Source organism: Ctenopharyngodon idella, chromosome 13, assembly GCF_019924925.1.
Source record: "Ctenopharyngodon idella isolate HZGC_01 chromosome 13, HZGC01, whole genome shotgun sequence".
Taxonomy (NCBI): domain Eukaryota; kingdom Metazoa; phylum Chordata; class Actinopteri; order Cypriniformes; family Xenocyprididae; genus Ctenopharyngodon; species Ctenopharyngodon idella.
The window spans coordinates 37485925-37502133 of NC_067232.1; the positions used below are offsets into that span (position 1 = coordinate 37485925).

General features: G+C 43.2%; 1 protein-coding gene across 1 annotated transcript in view; it reads left to right on the forward strand.

Annotated features, from left to right (window-relative positions):
* The window catches only part of agpat5 (1-acylglycerol-3-phosphate O-acyltransferase 5 (lysophosphatidic acid acyltransferase, epsilon)), a 198647-nt gene extending 183127 nt beyond the window's left edge, over window positions 1-15520 (forward strand). Inside the window, exon 10 of the mRNA XM_051916838.1 lies at window positions 14934-15520. Coding sequence (XP_051772798.1) covers window positions 14934-15016 — 83 coding nt within the window. The 3' untranslated portion in view covers window positions 15017-15520. The remainder of the gene's footprint in view (window positions 1-14933) is intronic.
* Window positions 15521-16209: the final 689 nt, after the last annotated feature.

Below are 16209 nucleotides of genomic sequence, written 5' to 3' on the forward strand. Positions count from 1 at the left end.
TCAGTCGGTCAAGTTCGACGTACGTCAGTAGTGACCGATGAATTGGGATTGGAAAGAGAGCCCTATCAGCTTCAAGTGAAACTAAACAAGCCAATGGAATTGGCGTGCAATATTTGCATAATACGCACCGCCCCCGCCAGGTGGGTGTAAATAGGGAAGTGGATGCAATCGCAGTCTGTCTTTCGCTTCGAAGCCAACCTGTTGTGTTCCTGCTATTTGAATGAGAGTGACTTCTCAAGCCTTTGAAGAGCCTTTGTTTCGTCATGCTGGTGTTAAGGCACCCTACAGCGAAGCTACGAGCCTTCACAGAGCGAGCTTTCACGAGCTTATGAAGAATTTGTTGGAGAATTTATACAGCTCTCAGCTGCTGTTTTCACAGCATTGTTTTCTGCCCCGTTGGTTTGCGATTTGGGCCGGTTCCTCTGTGCGTGTGACTGCCAGGCGATCAGTGTGTACCTGCACATCGCGGCTGTTCCCTGTGTGCTTCAGCACAAAAGAACAAGAGTTGAATTTCTCCCTTCTAAAAGAGCTTCACAGACGAACACTGCATCTTTTTCAAGATGTCATTTCGTCTGTGCATTACTGGATGCGGTCGTTCCCTGGTCCCCGCTGATGGTCATAATCGCTGTGTTACATGCCTGGGCGTTCAGCATGCTGAGGCAGCTTTTGTGGATAGCTCATGTTCTCACTGCGGGAACATGACTATCTCAGTGTTGAGGTCTAGACTCTCGTTCCTTGGTTCTCAGGGAGCGGGGGTCCCCTCCACTTCTCCACTCTGATGGGGAGGCTAAGGAGTACACTGGGATTTCCCCAGTCAAGCGAGCCGTTGCGATGCAACTGTGTCCATTGGCCGCTGGCTTGCGCGGCGAACCACGTCTCCCATCCCGGGCCTGTAAATTCTCGTCAAGCTTGACGAAGAAAACGTACAAAGCCTGCGGATAGGCCACCTCTGCCTTGCATGCCATGGCCCTGCTACAGGTCTATCAGGCCAAAGCGCTCATGGACATGCCCCAGGGTGGTCTTGACCAACAGCTGCTGGGGGAGCTGCGCGCCGCCACCGACCTCACCCTCCGGGTGACTAAGGTGACGGCTCGCTCTGTTGGTCAAGCAATGGCTACGCTTGTAGTCGGCTGTGGCTGACCTCGGCAGACATGAGGGAGACCAATAAGTATCGGTTCCTGGACTCCCCCGTGTCTCAGGTCGACGCAGTCGAGAGCTTAACCCAGCAGTTCTCGGCCGCACAGAAGCAGACTGAGGCCATAAAACATATCCTGCCCCGGCGGTCCGCTGCTGCCTCCACCCCACCGCCGGCTGCACAACCTCAGTCTGCTCATCGCTGCATCGTCCTCTGCCCCTGCTAAGTCTGCAAAGCAGCAGCCTCCACCCGCCAGACAGCAGGGAGCCGGTCGCGGACATGGCGCCCAGCCCGCTCAGACCCCAGCCAAGCCAGGTGGCAAGAAAATGAGGAAGCGGTCCTGAGACGGGCGACCTGGAAGGGAGGATGTCAGCTCTTCGGGAGTTGATGCCCACATCTCTCCCTCCACTGGAGGAGGGCCGGGGGGAATTTGTGTGTCGTATTGTCCCGCCGCTGGCTCTCCGGAGTCCAGCGATACCCACCTTTTCACAAAAAGAGCTGCTTCCAGCCCCCTCTCACCTCGCCAGCAGGTCCCAGTGTGTATGTCGAGGCCGCCTCCCTTGCGCCGTCTCCCATACACACTGCCACCTCGCAGAGTCCGACCCCACTTCGGGCCGCTATGCCGTCCGAGTCAGGTCCCAGTACTCTGCCCTCGCTGCCCCACGTCGGGTACGTCTGTGGTGCCTTTGGTCCCACTGGCTCGGAGTCTGGGAGCGTGGTTAGCGCTTCCCAGCCCGTCCCGCTGGCTCATTCGTACCATCAGACTCGGCTATGTGATTCAGTTCGCCCGGCGTCCCCCGGTGTCCAGGGGTGTCCACTACACTCGCTTGTCCCTGGACAATGCACCTGTTCTCCGGGCAGAGATTGCTGTCCTCCTGGCGAAGGATGTAATCGAGCCGGTCCCTCCAGCCGATATGAAGTCGGGGTTTTACAGCCCGTACTTCATTGTACCCAAGAAAGGTGGTGGGTTATGGCCAATCCTAGATCTGACTGTCCTGAATCGGCCCCTTCACAGGCTGCCGTTCAAGATGCTTACGCAGAAACGCATTTTCGAATGCATCCGTCCCCAGGATTGGTTCACAGCGATCGACCTGATGTCTCGATTCTGCCTTGACACAGACCCTTCCTACGGTATGCATTCGAGGGTCGGGCATATCAGTACAAAGTCCTACCCTTCGGGCTGGCCCTGTCGCCCCGCGTCTTTACCAAGGTTGCGGAGGGGACCATTGTTCTGCTCAAGGAACAGGGCGTTTGCATTCTCAACTACCTCGACGACCGGCTCATTCTGGCCAGCTCGCGAGAGCAGTTGTGCAAACGCAGGGACATGATGTTAGCTCACCTCAGCTGGTTGGGTCTTCGGGTCAACTGGGACAAGAGCAAACTTGCCCCTGGGCAGAGGATCTCTTATCTCGGTATGGAACTGGACTCGGTCGCCCGGACAGCGCACCTCACCGAGTCAGTGTTGAACTGCCTGAGTTCGCTCAAGCGCAGGACAGCGGCCCCACTGAAACTTTTTCAGAGGCTCCTGGGGCATATGGCATCCTCAGCTGCAGTCATGCCGCTCGGATTGCTTCATATGAGGCCGCTTCAGCACTGGCTTCACGGCAGGGTCCTGAGATGGGCGTGGCAATGCGGTACGTTCCGTGTCCCCGTGACACCGAACTGCCGTCGTACCCTCACTCAGTGGTCGGTCCCTTCATTTCTGCAGGCAGGAGTTCCCCTCGAACAAGTGTTCAGGCATGCTGTGGTCTCCACAGATGCCTCTACTACCGGGTGGGGAGCCACGTACAACGGGCATGCAGTGTCGGGTCTGTGGACGGGGCCCCAACTGCATTGGCATATCAATTGCCTCGAGTTGCTAGCAGTACATCTTGCACTGGGCCGCTTCAAGGAGCTGTTGTCAGACAAGCACGTACTGGTCCGCTCGGACAGCACATACATCAACCGTTGCATACATCAACCATCAGGGGGGTCTACGCTCCCGTCGCATGTCGCAACTTGCCCGCCATCTTTTCCTATGGAGTCAGAAGCATCTGAGGTCGCTTCGTGCCATTCGCCTCCCAGGCGTGCTTCCGGGCGAATGGAGGCTCCATCCCCAGGTGGTCCAGCTGATCTGGCAGCATTTCGGGGCCGCACAGATAGATCTGTTTGCCTCTCCGGACACAGCCCATTGCCAGTTGTTTTATTCCCTGACCGAGGGCACTCTCGGCACGGATGCTCTGGCACACAGCTGGCCCCGGGGCCAACCTAAATATGCGTTTCCCCCACTGAGCCTTCTCGGCTTAGGCACAGCTCCTGTGCAAAGTCAGGGAGGACAAGGAGCAGGTCTTGCTTGTGGCTCCGTATTGGCCCACTCTGACCTGGTTTTCAGAACTGGCGCTCCCCACGACAGCACCTCCTTGGCCCATTCCTCTGAGGAAGGACCTTCTGACTCTGGCACCCGCGTCCCGACCTCTGGAAACTCCATGTCTGAGATTCTAAGTGATCTCCCCCAGTCGGTTGTAGACACTATCACTTCCACTAGAGCTCCTTCTACGTGGAACCTCTATGCGTTGAAGTGGAACCTGTTCGTCGAATGGTGTTCCTCTCACCAAGAGATCATGTTCAGTCAGGTCTATGCTTTCCTTCCTGCAAGAGGGTTTGGAGCGAAGGCTGTCTCCCTCCACCCTCAAGGTGTATATTGCCGCCATTGCCGCACATCACAATGCAGTCGATGGTAAGTCCTTGGTGAAGCATGACCTGATCGTCAGGTTCCCTAGGGGGGCGAGGAGACTGAATCCGCCTCGCCCTTCCTCTATACCCTCTTGGGATTTCTCCCTGGTACTTACATCTCTCCGGGGTCATCCCTTCGAGCCTTTGCAGTCAGTGGAGTTAAAAGTACTGTCCCTTAAGACCGTCCTCCTGGTTGCATTGGCCTCGGTCAAGAGGGTAGGGGACCTGCATGCATTTTCGGTCGACGAATTGTGCCTGGAGTTCGGGCCCGGTGACTCTCACGTTATCTTGAGGCCTGGATATGGCCTCAAGGTTCACTACCTTCAGAGATCAGGTAGTGAACCTGCAAGCGCTGCCTTCGGAGGAGGCAGACCCAGCCCTGGCTTTGCTCTGTCCCGTCCGTGCTCTGCGCCTGTACGTGGATAGAACACAAAGCTTTAGGACCTCAGATCAGATCTTTGTCTGTTATGGAGGCCAGTGGAAGGGAAAGGCTGTCTCCAAGCAGAGGATGGCCTACTGGATAGTGGACGCCATCGCCTTGGCTTATCAGTCCCAAGGCATGCCTTGCCCGCTCGGGTTAAGAGCTCACTCCACTAGAGGAGTTGCCTCTTCCTGGGCGCTGGCACACGGTGCCTCACTGACAGATATCTGTAGAGCTGCGGGCTGGGCGATACCCAACAAGTTAGCTAGATTCTATAGCCTTCGTGTGGAACCGGTATCCATTTCCCGTGTACTCGCTTCCAGTAGCCGGTAACACGAAGAACCCGTTCTAGTGTCGGCTTGCTATGCCACTCCCACCCCCTGGGCCGGATACATGCATCCGTTTGCTCCAGTAGAGTTCCCCACTTGGTGAACCCTGTCGAGTTCCTCCGCTTCCGCTTGCGGCTCGGACATTGCGGAGTGTCTGATGCCAGGCCAAACGTCCGTCTCCGACGTTGATGTTCAGCTGGGTGTCATATGTTGTGACCCCTCCACGTGAGTGGTCCCATATGTGTATTGTCCACGGTTAAACTCCTTACGGTGAGCCCGTGTCTTTCCCTTAGCAGAGTCAGCTCTGCTGTCACCTGTCAGATGAGTCTCCCCCAGGCTGGAGCCATCCTAGGGACTCCATATGCGTACTACCCACGGCCAGTCCATATGTGTATTTCCATGTAATTCCTCCCCTGCAGGGTAGGTTGTGGCCTCCGCAGCATCCCCTATGGGTTCGCTTCCCAAGTGTTGTCTAAGTCTTACTGTAGTGGGTCTTGCGGAACAGTAGTAGACTCTCTCAGTGTAAGCTGGCCCCCTTCTCCGCCCCCCAGGTGCGCCGGGTGGCTGGAGCTTACGCTGGGCGCTGGAAGGGGTCAGTAACTGTGGTGTTTTAATTGGGATCCCAATTCGTCGGTCACTACTGACGTACGTCGAATGTGACCAACTGAAAGGGAACCCTGAAGGAGGGAACGGAGACGTAAGTCCCGTCACCACAGTTCCTGTGCCTTCGCTGTAGTGCAGACTCAAGGTAGTCTCCTCAGCGAAAAACAGAGCGCGATTGCATCCGCTTCTCTATTTATACCCACCTGGCAGGGGCGGTGTGTATTATGCAAATATCGCACGCCAATTCCATTGGCTTGTTTAGTTTCACTCGAAGCTGATAGGGCTCTCTAACGATATCCCAATTTGTCGGTCACTACTGACGTATGTCTCCGTTCCCTCCTTCAGGGAACAAGGGTTACATACGTAACCAAGACGTTTTCCTGTGGTATTTGTAGTTAAAACACAGTAACCACAACACTTACCATGGTATTATCACAGTTACTGTAGTTTTACTGTGGTATTTGTAGTTAAAGCACAGTAACACAACACTTACCATGGTTTTACCACAGTAACCACAACACTTGCCAATACCTTTTTGTAATTCAATATTTTTTTCTGTCTTGCAGTTACTTCAGATCACATACTCCTCCATCTAAAGTTAGCAGCCAGAAAAATGGAGCGCAGCTGGAAGCATTTCGCATTTCGTGGAGAGAGAGAATGATTGAGTACAGAAAGGCCTTAAAATCTGCTAGATCTGCTTATTTTTCAAAACTTTTATAAGAAAATAAACACAACCCTAGGTATTTATTTGATACAGTGGCTAAATTAACAAGAAATAAAGCTTCAACTTCTGATGTTTCCAAAGAGCACAGCAGTAATGACTTTATGAACTTCTTTACTTGCAAGATTGATAATATTAGAGAAAAAATTATAACCATGCAACCGTCTATTACAGTATTGCGTCAGATAGTGCATTGTAGTGTCTCTGAGGAAAAATTCAGTTCATTTACTGCTTTAGGAGAGGAAGAATTGTCTAAACTTGTTAAATCATCAAAATCGACAACATGTATGTTAGACCCTATACCGACTAAGCTATTGAAAGAAATGCTTCCAGAGGTTATAGATCCTCTTCTTAATATCGTCAATTCATCTTTATCACTAGGATACGTACCGAAAACTTTTAAGCTGGCTATTATTAAACCTCTTATTAAAAAAACACAACTTGATCCTAGAGAATTAGTCAATTACAGGCCGATCTCAAATCTCACTTTTCTGTCAAAAATACTAGAAAAGGTAGTATCATCACAACTATGTTCCTTTTTAGAAAGAAATAGTATCTGTGAGGATTTCCAGTCAGGATTTAGACCGTACCATAGTACTGAGACTGCTCTCATTGGAGTTACTAATGATTTGCTCTTATCATCAGATCGTGGTTGTATCTCTCTATTAGTGTTACTGGATCTTAGTGCTGCATTTGACACTATTGATCACAATATTCTTTTAAATAGACTCGAAAATTATGTTGGCATTAGTGGAATTGCATTGTCATGGTTCAAATCATACTTATCTGACCGTTATCAGTCTGTAGTAGTAAACGAAGAGATGTCATATCGATCACAAGTTCAATATGGAGTACCGCAAGGCTCAGTACTAGGACCGTTGCTGTTCACTCTGTACATGCTACCCTTGGGAGATATCATTAGGAAGCATGGCGTTCACTGTTACGCTGATGATACTCAGCTCTATATTTCTTCGCGCCTTGACGAAACTTACCAATTCACAAAATTAACAGAATGCATAGCTGATATAAAAAATTGGATGACCAGTAATTTCCTACTACTAAATTCAGAAAAAACAGAGATTCTAATTTTTGGACCAAAAACTTCTTCACGTAATAACCTAGAATACTGTCTAACACTTGATGGCTGCTCTGTTAAGTCTTCGTCGTCTCTTAGGAACCTGGGTGTGCTCTTTGATACCAATCTTTTATTTGAAGGCCATGTTACTAGCATCTGTAAAACCGCATCCTTCCATCTTAAAAATATATCTAAACTACGACATATGCTCTCAATGAAAAATGCAGAACAGTTAGTTCATGCGTTCATGACCTCAAGGCTAGATTACTGTAACGCTCTACTGGGTGGTTGTTCTGCTCGCCTGATAAATATACTACAGCTCGTACAAAATGCAGCAGCTAGAGTTCTTACTAGAACTAGGAAGTATGACCATATTAGCCCAGTTCTGTCAACACTGCATTGGCTTCCTGTTAAACATCGTATAGATTTTAAAATCTTGCTAATTACTTACAAAGCACTAAATGGTTTAGCTCCCCAGTACCTGAGCGAGCTCCTAATTCATTATAGTCCTTCACGTCTATTGCGATCTCAGAATTCAGGCCAGCTGATAATACCTAGAATATCAAAATCAACCGCAGGCGGTAGATCCTTCTCCTATTTGGCACCTAAACTCTGGAACAATCTCCCTAGCATTGTTCGGGAAGCAGACACACTCTGTCAGTTTAAATCTAGACTAAAAACGCATTTCTTTAACCTGGCATACACATAACACATTACCAATTTATATTTTCAAATCTGTTAATGGATTATTAGGCTGCATAAATTAGGTCAGCCGGAACCGGGAACACTTCCTATAACACCTGATGTACTCGTTACATCAGAAGAAGAATGGCATCTACGCTAATATTAGTCTTTCTGGTTATCCCGAGGTTCACCGTAGTCAACCGGATCCAGGCCGTATCCAGGTGAGACCAAGAACCTGTGCCTTGACACGACCACAACGCAGCCCTGAAGTATCAGCAGAGATTGAGTCAACTAGATCATCCACTCTGAGGGCCTCATCGACACAACAACCACGACACAGTTCCTCATCAGCCATGATGAATACAATCCTCAATTGGATGGAACTGGAATAAATACTTTTGATGTTGCGATCCTGTCGGACTTATGATAGCTACCTGAATCGTAACAAAGCACTGTTGGCCAGAGGAGAACTGGCCCCCCCGACTAAGCCTGGTTTCTCCCAAGGTTTTTTTCTCCATTTAAACACCTATTTGCCACTTGTCTGCCACCTGATGTCACCTGATGGAGTTTGGGTTCCTTGCCGCTGTCGCTTTTGGCTTGCTTAGTTGGGGACACTTGACATTTGACTTGACATTTGATATTCAACAGTGCTTTGATCTGCCTGCATTGACACTATTCTTTTAAGAGCTGCTGTGCAGCCAAATAATGTACCAGTTATCAATGTAAAGCTGCTTTGACACAATCTACATTGTAAAAAGCGCTATATAAATAAAGGTGACTTGACTTTTCATGTTCATACTTTTCAGTTGGCCAAGATTTCTAAAAATCCTTTCTTTGTATTGGTCTTAAGTAATATTCTAATTTTCTGAGATACTGAATTTGGGATTTTCCTTAGTTGTCAGTTATAATCATCAAAATTAAAAGAAATAAACATTTGAAATATATCAGTCTGTGTGTAATGAATGAATATAATATACGAGTTTCACTTTTTGAATGGAATTAGTGAAATAAATCAAGTTTTTGATGATATTCTAATTATATGACCAGCACCTGTAAGTGGGACCGGAAACATGTTGGGAAAGATTAAAAGACTCGGTAATATTCATCAAATTAGAGGCAAAATTATCAGAGATATCATCAACATGAATGTTGAAGTCACCAATAATCACAATTCTAGACAGCTTAAGAATAGATGACAAAAAATCACTGAAATCATCTAAAAAGGAGCTGTTTGGACCAGGTGGCCGGTAAATTAAAATACAATAAATAAAATAAACAGTGATGTCATTGTCCAGCTCATTTCAGATCAGACACCTACGAGATCAAAGGCAGATATTGTGGGATTCAAGATATGTTACTAATAAACTGGACAAGTGGCTGTTAACATATGTATTTGTCATTGAATCATTCATTCAAGAGATTTGTTCATAAATGCTGATTCATCTAGTAAAGAAACAAGTGAAGTATTTATGGGTGAGTCATAGAATAAATAAATAAATAATTTATTCAAATCAATTAAATAGACTGCAGCAATTAATATTTTGTCAGAACCTCTAGTTAATTACATGTTGTTTTGTTTAGTTGGTGTTCAGAATCATGGGAGAATCAAATTTTATTGTGGGTGTGGGTAGGAGCAGTTAAAAAAAAAGGAAGATGATTATGGCTGTCTTTTTTGTCAATTCAGGTTTTGTAACATTTTAAAAGCTCTTTATTCCACAGACAGTAAAAACTAGTCAGTAAAAATAAATAAAGGAAATTTACTTTTGATACTTACACTTTTAAAAGCAAGTACTTCTGTACTTTTACTTAAGTAAAAATCTGTCTTTACAAGTAATATGGAGTAATATTTAACAAGCAGTATCTGTACTTTCACTCAAGTAGGGTTGTGTACTTTGTCCACCTCTGCCTTTAACCGAATATGAAGGTATTCCAGTTAGGGAGGAAGTAACTTATCTTGGTATCAATATCTGTAAAAAATCAGTCAGACAGAGTACAATCCAATTTCCAACCCCTTATGGTGAAAATTTAAAAGAAAGTTGATATGTGGCTTATGAGGGATTTGCCACTTAAAGGTAGAGTTCTTTTGTCCAAAACAGAGGGGCTATCTCGTTTAGTCTATCCTGCAAAAGTATTAGAAGTACCAAAATCTTTTCTTAAAACTTTGATTCAACTTCATTAAACTTCAACTCCCCATTCAGTTATCCAATTTTCATAGACAGGTTCTTTTATGTTGGCTTCTTTTAGCCATTTTATGTTGACACATTTTTATGTTGACACATTTTTATGTTGACACATTTTTCCCTCTACAAACAGTTAATTTGGAATAATAAAATTGTTAAAGAATAAATCAATCTTCTACAGCAATTGGGTTAAAAATTATTGATTGACATCAAAGCAAATTTAAAAGTGCTATCTAATGCTAATCGTAAATACTCTAAGATTATTATTCACGTCGGCACTAATGATCAGTCGGAGGTCACTAAAATAAATATTAAAGAGGTGTGTTCGCCAGAGCAATGAGATACTTAGCTTACTGTCCTCACTCAATGGCTGGCTGTCTAAGTGGTGTCTGCAGAATAATATAGGGTTCATAGACAATTGGAAAGGTTTTTGGGGCAGACCTGACCTGTTGAAAAGAGATGGTATCCATCTGTCCTGGAATGTTGCCACTCTTGTTTCTAGTTAAATGGCAGAGCTGAAACATGACAAACTGGGGCCCAGGTCAGGAAGCAGACAGACTGGCTAAACTGACCTTCTGCTAGCTATCTCATGTCACAGAAGTCAGATAAATCCAAACACATAGAGACTCTTTCACCTAGATATCACATAGAGAGTGTGTCTGTTCCCCGATTTAGTAAATACAAAAAACTCCCAATCCCATTTAAGGGTAAAAATTTAATTGATGTTCAACAAATTAAAAACAGATATAAAGCAGATGAACAAATGATAAAGCTTGTGTTGTTGAATATTAGATCCCTTTCTTCAAAAGCACTTATTGTAAATGATATGATCACAGATTTTAAACTAGATGTGCTGTGTTTGACAAAAACCTGGCTAAAACCAGATGATTACATTACTTTAAATTAGTCCACCCCTCAAGATTATTGTTATAAACACGAGATTCGTCTGCAAGGCAAAGGGGGGAGGTGTTGCAGTAATTTATAGTAATATCTTCAGTATTACTCAGAAGTCTTTCACATATATGGTGCTTCATGTATCGTTATGTAGTGTACATGATAAATCCCGTTTAACATTTGTGCTGGCTACTTCTATACAGGCCACCAGAGCACCATACAGACTTTATCAAAGAATTTGCTGATTTTCTATCAGAGTTAGTACTGGCTGCAGATAAAGTCCTAATTGTTGGTGATTTTAATATCCATGTAGATAATGAAAAAGACGCATTGGGATTGGCATTTACAGGCATTCTAAACTCTATTGGAGTTACACAACAAGTGTCAGGACCCACTCATTGTCGTAATCACACTTTAGATCTAATATTGTCACATGGAATTGATCAATATCGATGCCATTGAAATTCTGCAGCAGAGCGATGACATCTCAGATCATTATCTAGTCTTGTGTATACTACATTTAGCCAAGGCTGCAAAACCACCTCCCTCTTACAAATATCGTAGAACTATCACCACTAAAGACTGCTTTTTTAAATAATCTTCCTGATCAGTTTCACCTCTTCAGCATACCAGATAGCTTAAAAGATACTAACTACTACTGACTCTCATTTTTGCGTACAGAAAGGCCTTAAAAACTGCTAGATCTGCTTATTTTTCAACTCTCTTAGAAGAAAACATACACAACCCTAGGTATTTATTTGATACAGTTGCTAAATTAACGAGAAATAAAGCTTCAACTTCTGACATTTCCAAACAGCATAGCTTTGACTTTATGAACTTCTTTACTTGCAAGAATGATAATATTAGAGAGAAAATTATAACCATGCAACTGTCTACTACAGTATCACATCAGACAGTGCATTGTAGTGTCCCTGAGGAAAAATTCCATTCATTCGTTGCTATAGGAGAGGAAGAATTGTCTAAACTTGTTAAATCATCAAAATCAACATGTATGTTAGACCTTATACTGACTAAGCTATTGAAAAAGATGCTTCCAGATGTCATAGATCCTCTTCTTAATAACATTAATTCATCGGTAACACTTTACAATAAGATTCATTAGTTAACATTAGGTAACTACATTAGTTAACATGAACTAATAATGAACTGTAATAATACTCTAATTCTAATAATGAATCTTTGTTAATGTTAATTTCAACATTTACTAATAAAATACTACTTGATCCTAGAAAATTAGTCAACAGGTTACAGGTTGAGGTTTTTTATGTCAAAAATACTAGAAAAGGCAGTATCATCACAACTACATTCCTTTTTAGAAAAAAATGGTATCTGCAAGAATTTCCAGTCAGGATTTAGACCATACCATAGAACTGAGACTACTCTCATTAGAGTTACAAATGATTTGCTCTTATCATCAGATCATGGTTGTATCTCTCTATTAGTGTTACTGGATCTTAGATTAGTAAATGCTAATCTAAGATCCATTAGCATTTGATCTAAGATCATTAGCATTTGACACTATCAACCACAACATTATTTTTAATAGACTCAAAATTATGTTGGCATTAGTGAAATTGCACAGGCATGGTTCAAATCATACCTATCTGACAGTAAATGAAGAGATGTCATACCGATCACAAGTTCAGTGTGGAGTACTGCAAGGCTCAGAACTAGGACCGTTGCTTTTCACTCTGTGCATGCTACCCTTGGGAGAAATCATTAGGAAGCATGGCATTAGTTTTTTCTGTTACACTGATACTCAGCTCTATATTTCTTCGCACCCTGACAAAACTTACCCATTTGCAAAATCAACAGAATGCATAGCTTATATAAAAAAATGGATGACTAGTAATTTCCTACTACTAAATTCAGAAAAAACAGAGATTCCAATTTGTAGTGTCTGTTCAAAATTGGATCTGCCCGTCAAGTTAGAATCTTCAGAATGCTTTTAGCCTCCTGAACTGTGCATGTAAATCACGAATCGGCTCCGGCAAGTCCGGGACCAATTGCCCCATTGGCACCTTTGTTACCCCAGTAAAGAAAAACAGAACACATTCTCACCAGCCCCAGAGACTTCAAAGAGTCACCCTGGTGGGACTAAAGGACATACGGTCACAGACACTGGCCACAACCCCAATACACACACACATACAGACACTCACAAACACGCATGGAGATTGTGAATGTACATTTATCCTCCAAATATGACTGTGCCAATATGTACCCGTCGCTGTATTTAAAGGTGCACGTATTTATCCCTAGTATATAAGCTTAGCTACGACTGTAGTTGTATTAGTTTTCTTCTAAACGATAAAACTCAAGTATAAACTGTATCTCACCTTTTATGTCTTTGCCATCTGACAAGTTTGGTCTCATTGTAAAGCTTTCGTTATGCTCTAATTGAAAATGTATGTCACATGACTGTAAAATGCATTCTTCTATTTTTAATGGTACTTTGAAGAAAATGTACTCCGATCGGACACTTCGTAAACCATGCAAATTAGGTCATAAATGGAGACAAAGAAAGAGTTTGCCCGCCAAAATCGCACCCTCATCATTGGCTGATGTATCCCAGGAGGCGTTCTGGCCTGTTGTCCTTAAAACACAATGACACGCATCTCTCATTGTCTCTCGATTGTCTCTCGCCATTTCACACACGTCTCTCCCGGACGTCTCGGCGACCGCGCTTCCATCACGCGCCCCCTCTCTTCGGGACGACCATCTTTTGGCAACAAGTTTCTTTGTCAAACCCTCTTCATCCGTCGCCCTAAGTCTTCTCTCTTCATCGCCTAGGAGACGGACTCTTTTTCTTTATTTTCCGGTTATCTTACTCTTAAGTTAAACCCTTGTTTGAAAATCCCGCCGAAGAACACCTTCTCGGAAAAGGACCAATCGCTTCAGCCGCACGCACCGAAACTCCCGCAGAAACACGAAACGACCACAGCACCTGAACCTATGCAAGTATAGAACCATTCTTTCCAAAGCGTTTTAAGCTCGATGTGTAAGCTGAGTTTCCTTGCTGGCTCTCAAAGGTTTTAACTGTTAGTAAGTTGCCATTCCTTTGATCACCTCTGTTTTCTTGACTTTACTTTCGCTTTCTATATATGTGTATTGTTTGTGTATGTTTAGTAGTATAGTCTCTGTATCCGTAGTTTCATATATTAAATACATTATATTCATGCTCGATTGTTTTTTTTGCTCATGCAACAAACCCAGGTCACTTTAACGTTTCGATCCAGTATCCTTGCTTTACGCATTGATGCTAGAATAGGAAGTCTTTCTCGTGGCCAGAGAAAAACCTTCCTTTTATAATCGGCTATGAGGAGCTAACGGTTTGCTGGACAAACTAATAGTTTCTCTAAATTATTATCAAACCAGAACTAATCATATATGTGATTGATTATAATTCGTTGTAATTAATTCACAATATATGTATAATTCCCTCTCGGGTCGGTATATGTATTATAATTAATCATAAAGCTTTATGATTTATTATATTCATATATTTCACCCATAAATTAATTAAATACCTGTACTGATTCGCTACAAATTATTGGCTCAAATTCTCTCTTAACACTTGATGGCTGTTCTGTTAAGTCTTCGTCATCAGTTAGGAACCTGGGTGTGCTCTTTGATTACAATCTTTGATTTGAAAGCCACATTTCTAGCATCTGTAAAACTACATTCTTCCATCTTAAAAAAATATCATATGCTCTCAATTACAAATGCGTTTGTAGTTAGTTCATGCGTTCATGACCTCAAGGCTAGATTATTGTAATGCTCTACTGGGTGGTTGCCCTGCTCGCTTAATAAACAAACTACAGCTAGAGTTCTTACTAGAACCAGGAAGTATGACCATATTAGCCCAGTTCTGTCAACACAGCATTGGCTCCCTATTAAACACCGTATAGCTTTTAAAATCTTGCTAAATTGCTTACAAAGCACTAAATGGTGTAACTAAAAGTTTGCAGCCAAACTTATTTTACTGTTGGCCAGTTGATAATACCTAGAATATCAAAATTAACCGCAGATGGTAGATCCTTTTCTTATTTGGCACCTAGCATTGTTTGGGAAGCAGACACACTCTGTACTCATTACATCAAAAGAAGAATGGCATCTATGCCATCTACTAATATTAGTCTCTCTGTTTATCCCAAGGTTTACCGTTGTCAGTCGGATCCGGGCCGTATCCAGATCAGATGGAGGACCTGCGCCTAGACACGACCACAACGTATCTCTGAAGTGTCAGCTAGATTGTGTCAACTAGACTCTCCCCTGTGAAGGCCTCATCGACATGACAGCCAGTGGCACAGATCCTCAACAAAACCCTTTCCATACCGACGTGATGAATCCGATCTTCAACCAGATGGAACTGGATTAAATATTTTGACTGTTCCGATCCCAATTTGACTTATGACTTTTGACTCATGCACTGTTCATTGTTGGCCAGAGGAGGACTGGTCACCCAACTGAGCCTGGTTTCTCCCAAGGTTTTTTTTTTTTCTCCATTTTTGTCACCTGATGGAGTTTGGGTTGCTTAACTGGGGACACTTGATATTCAACACTTGATATTTTTTATCGGTCTGCCACCATTGTATGCAAATTGGACTGAGCTGGACAATGACATCACTGTTTTTTCCAGAGCTTCTGTGTAGCCAAACTTATTTTCCTGTTATCACTGTAAAGCTGCTTTGACACAATCTGCATTGTAAAAAGTGCTATATAAATAAAGGTGACTTGACAAAGTACACAACTCTATTACTTGAGTGAAAGTACAGATACTACTGGTCAAATATTACTACATTACAAGTGAAAGCTGTATAGACAGATTTTTACTTGCTGTACTTAAGTATCAAAAGTAAATTTCCTTTTTTTTATGTCAAAGCATTGTTTTATTATTGTTGCATTGTAGTATGTAATACTTACAATACCTAATGCCTCTGAAGCAACCTTCTGAATACACTGAATAGCTTTTACTCTCAGTGGAATAAAGAGCTTTTAAAATGTTACAAAACCTATAGAAATGAAACAACTGAATTGACAAAAAAAAAAAAAAGACAGCCATAATCATCTTAATTTTTTTTTATTTAACGCTCCTACCCACCCCCACAATAAAATTTGATTCTCCCACAATTCTGAACACCAACTAAACAAAATAACATGTAATTTACTAGTGGTTCTGACATAATTGCTGAAGTCTATTTAAAATTGTTTAATTGATTTGAATGAATTATTTTTAAAAAATATGTTTGATGATTCAATGATTCAATAAATTACTCATAAATACTTACCTTTTTCATTACTAGATGAAACAGCATTTATGAACCAATCTCATATGAATGATTCAATGACAAATACCATTTTTTAACAATCACTTGTCGACTTGTCGCCACCTGGTTGCGAAACAATGTAATGATACAATCATTATTTCAAG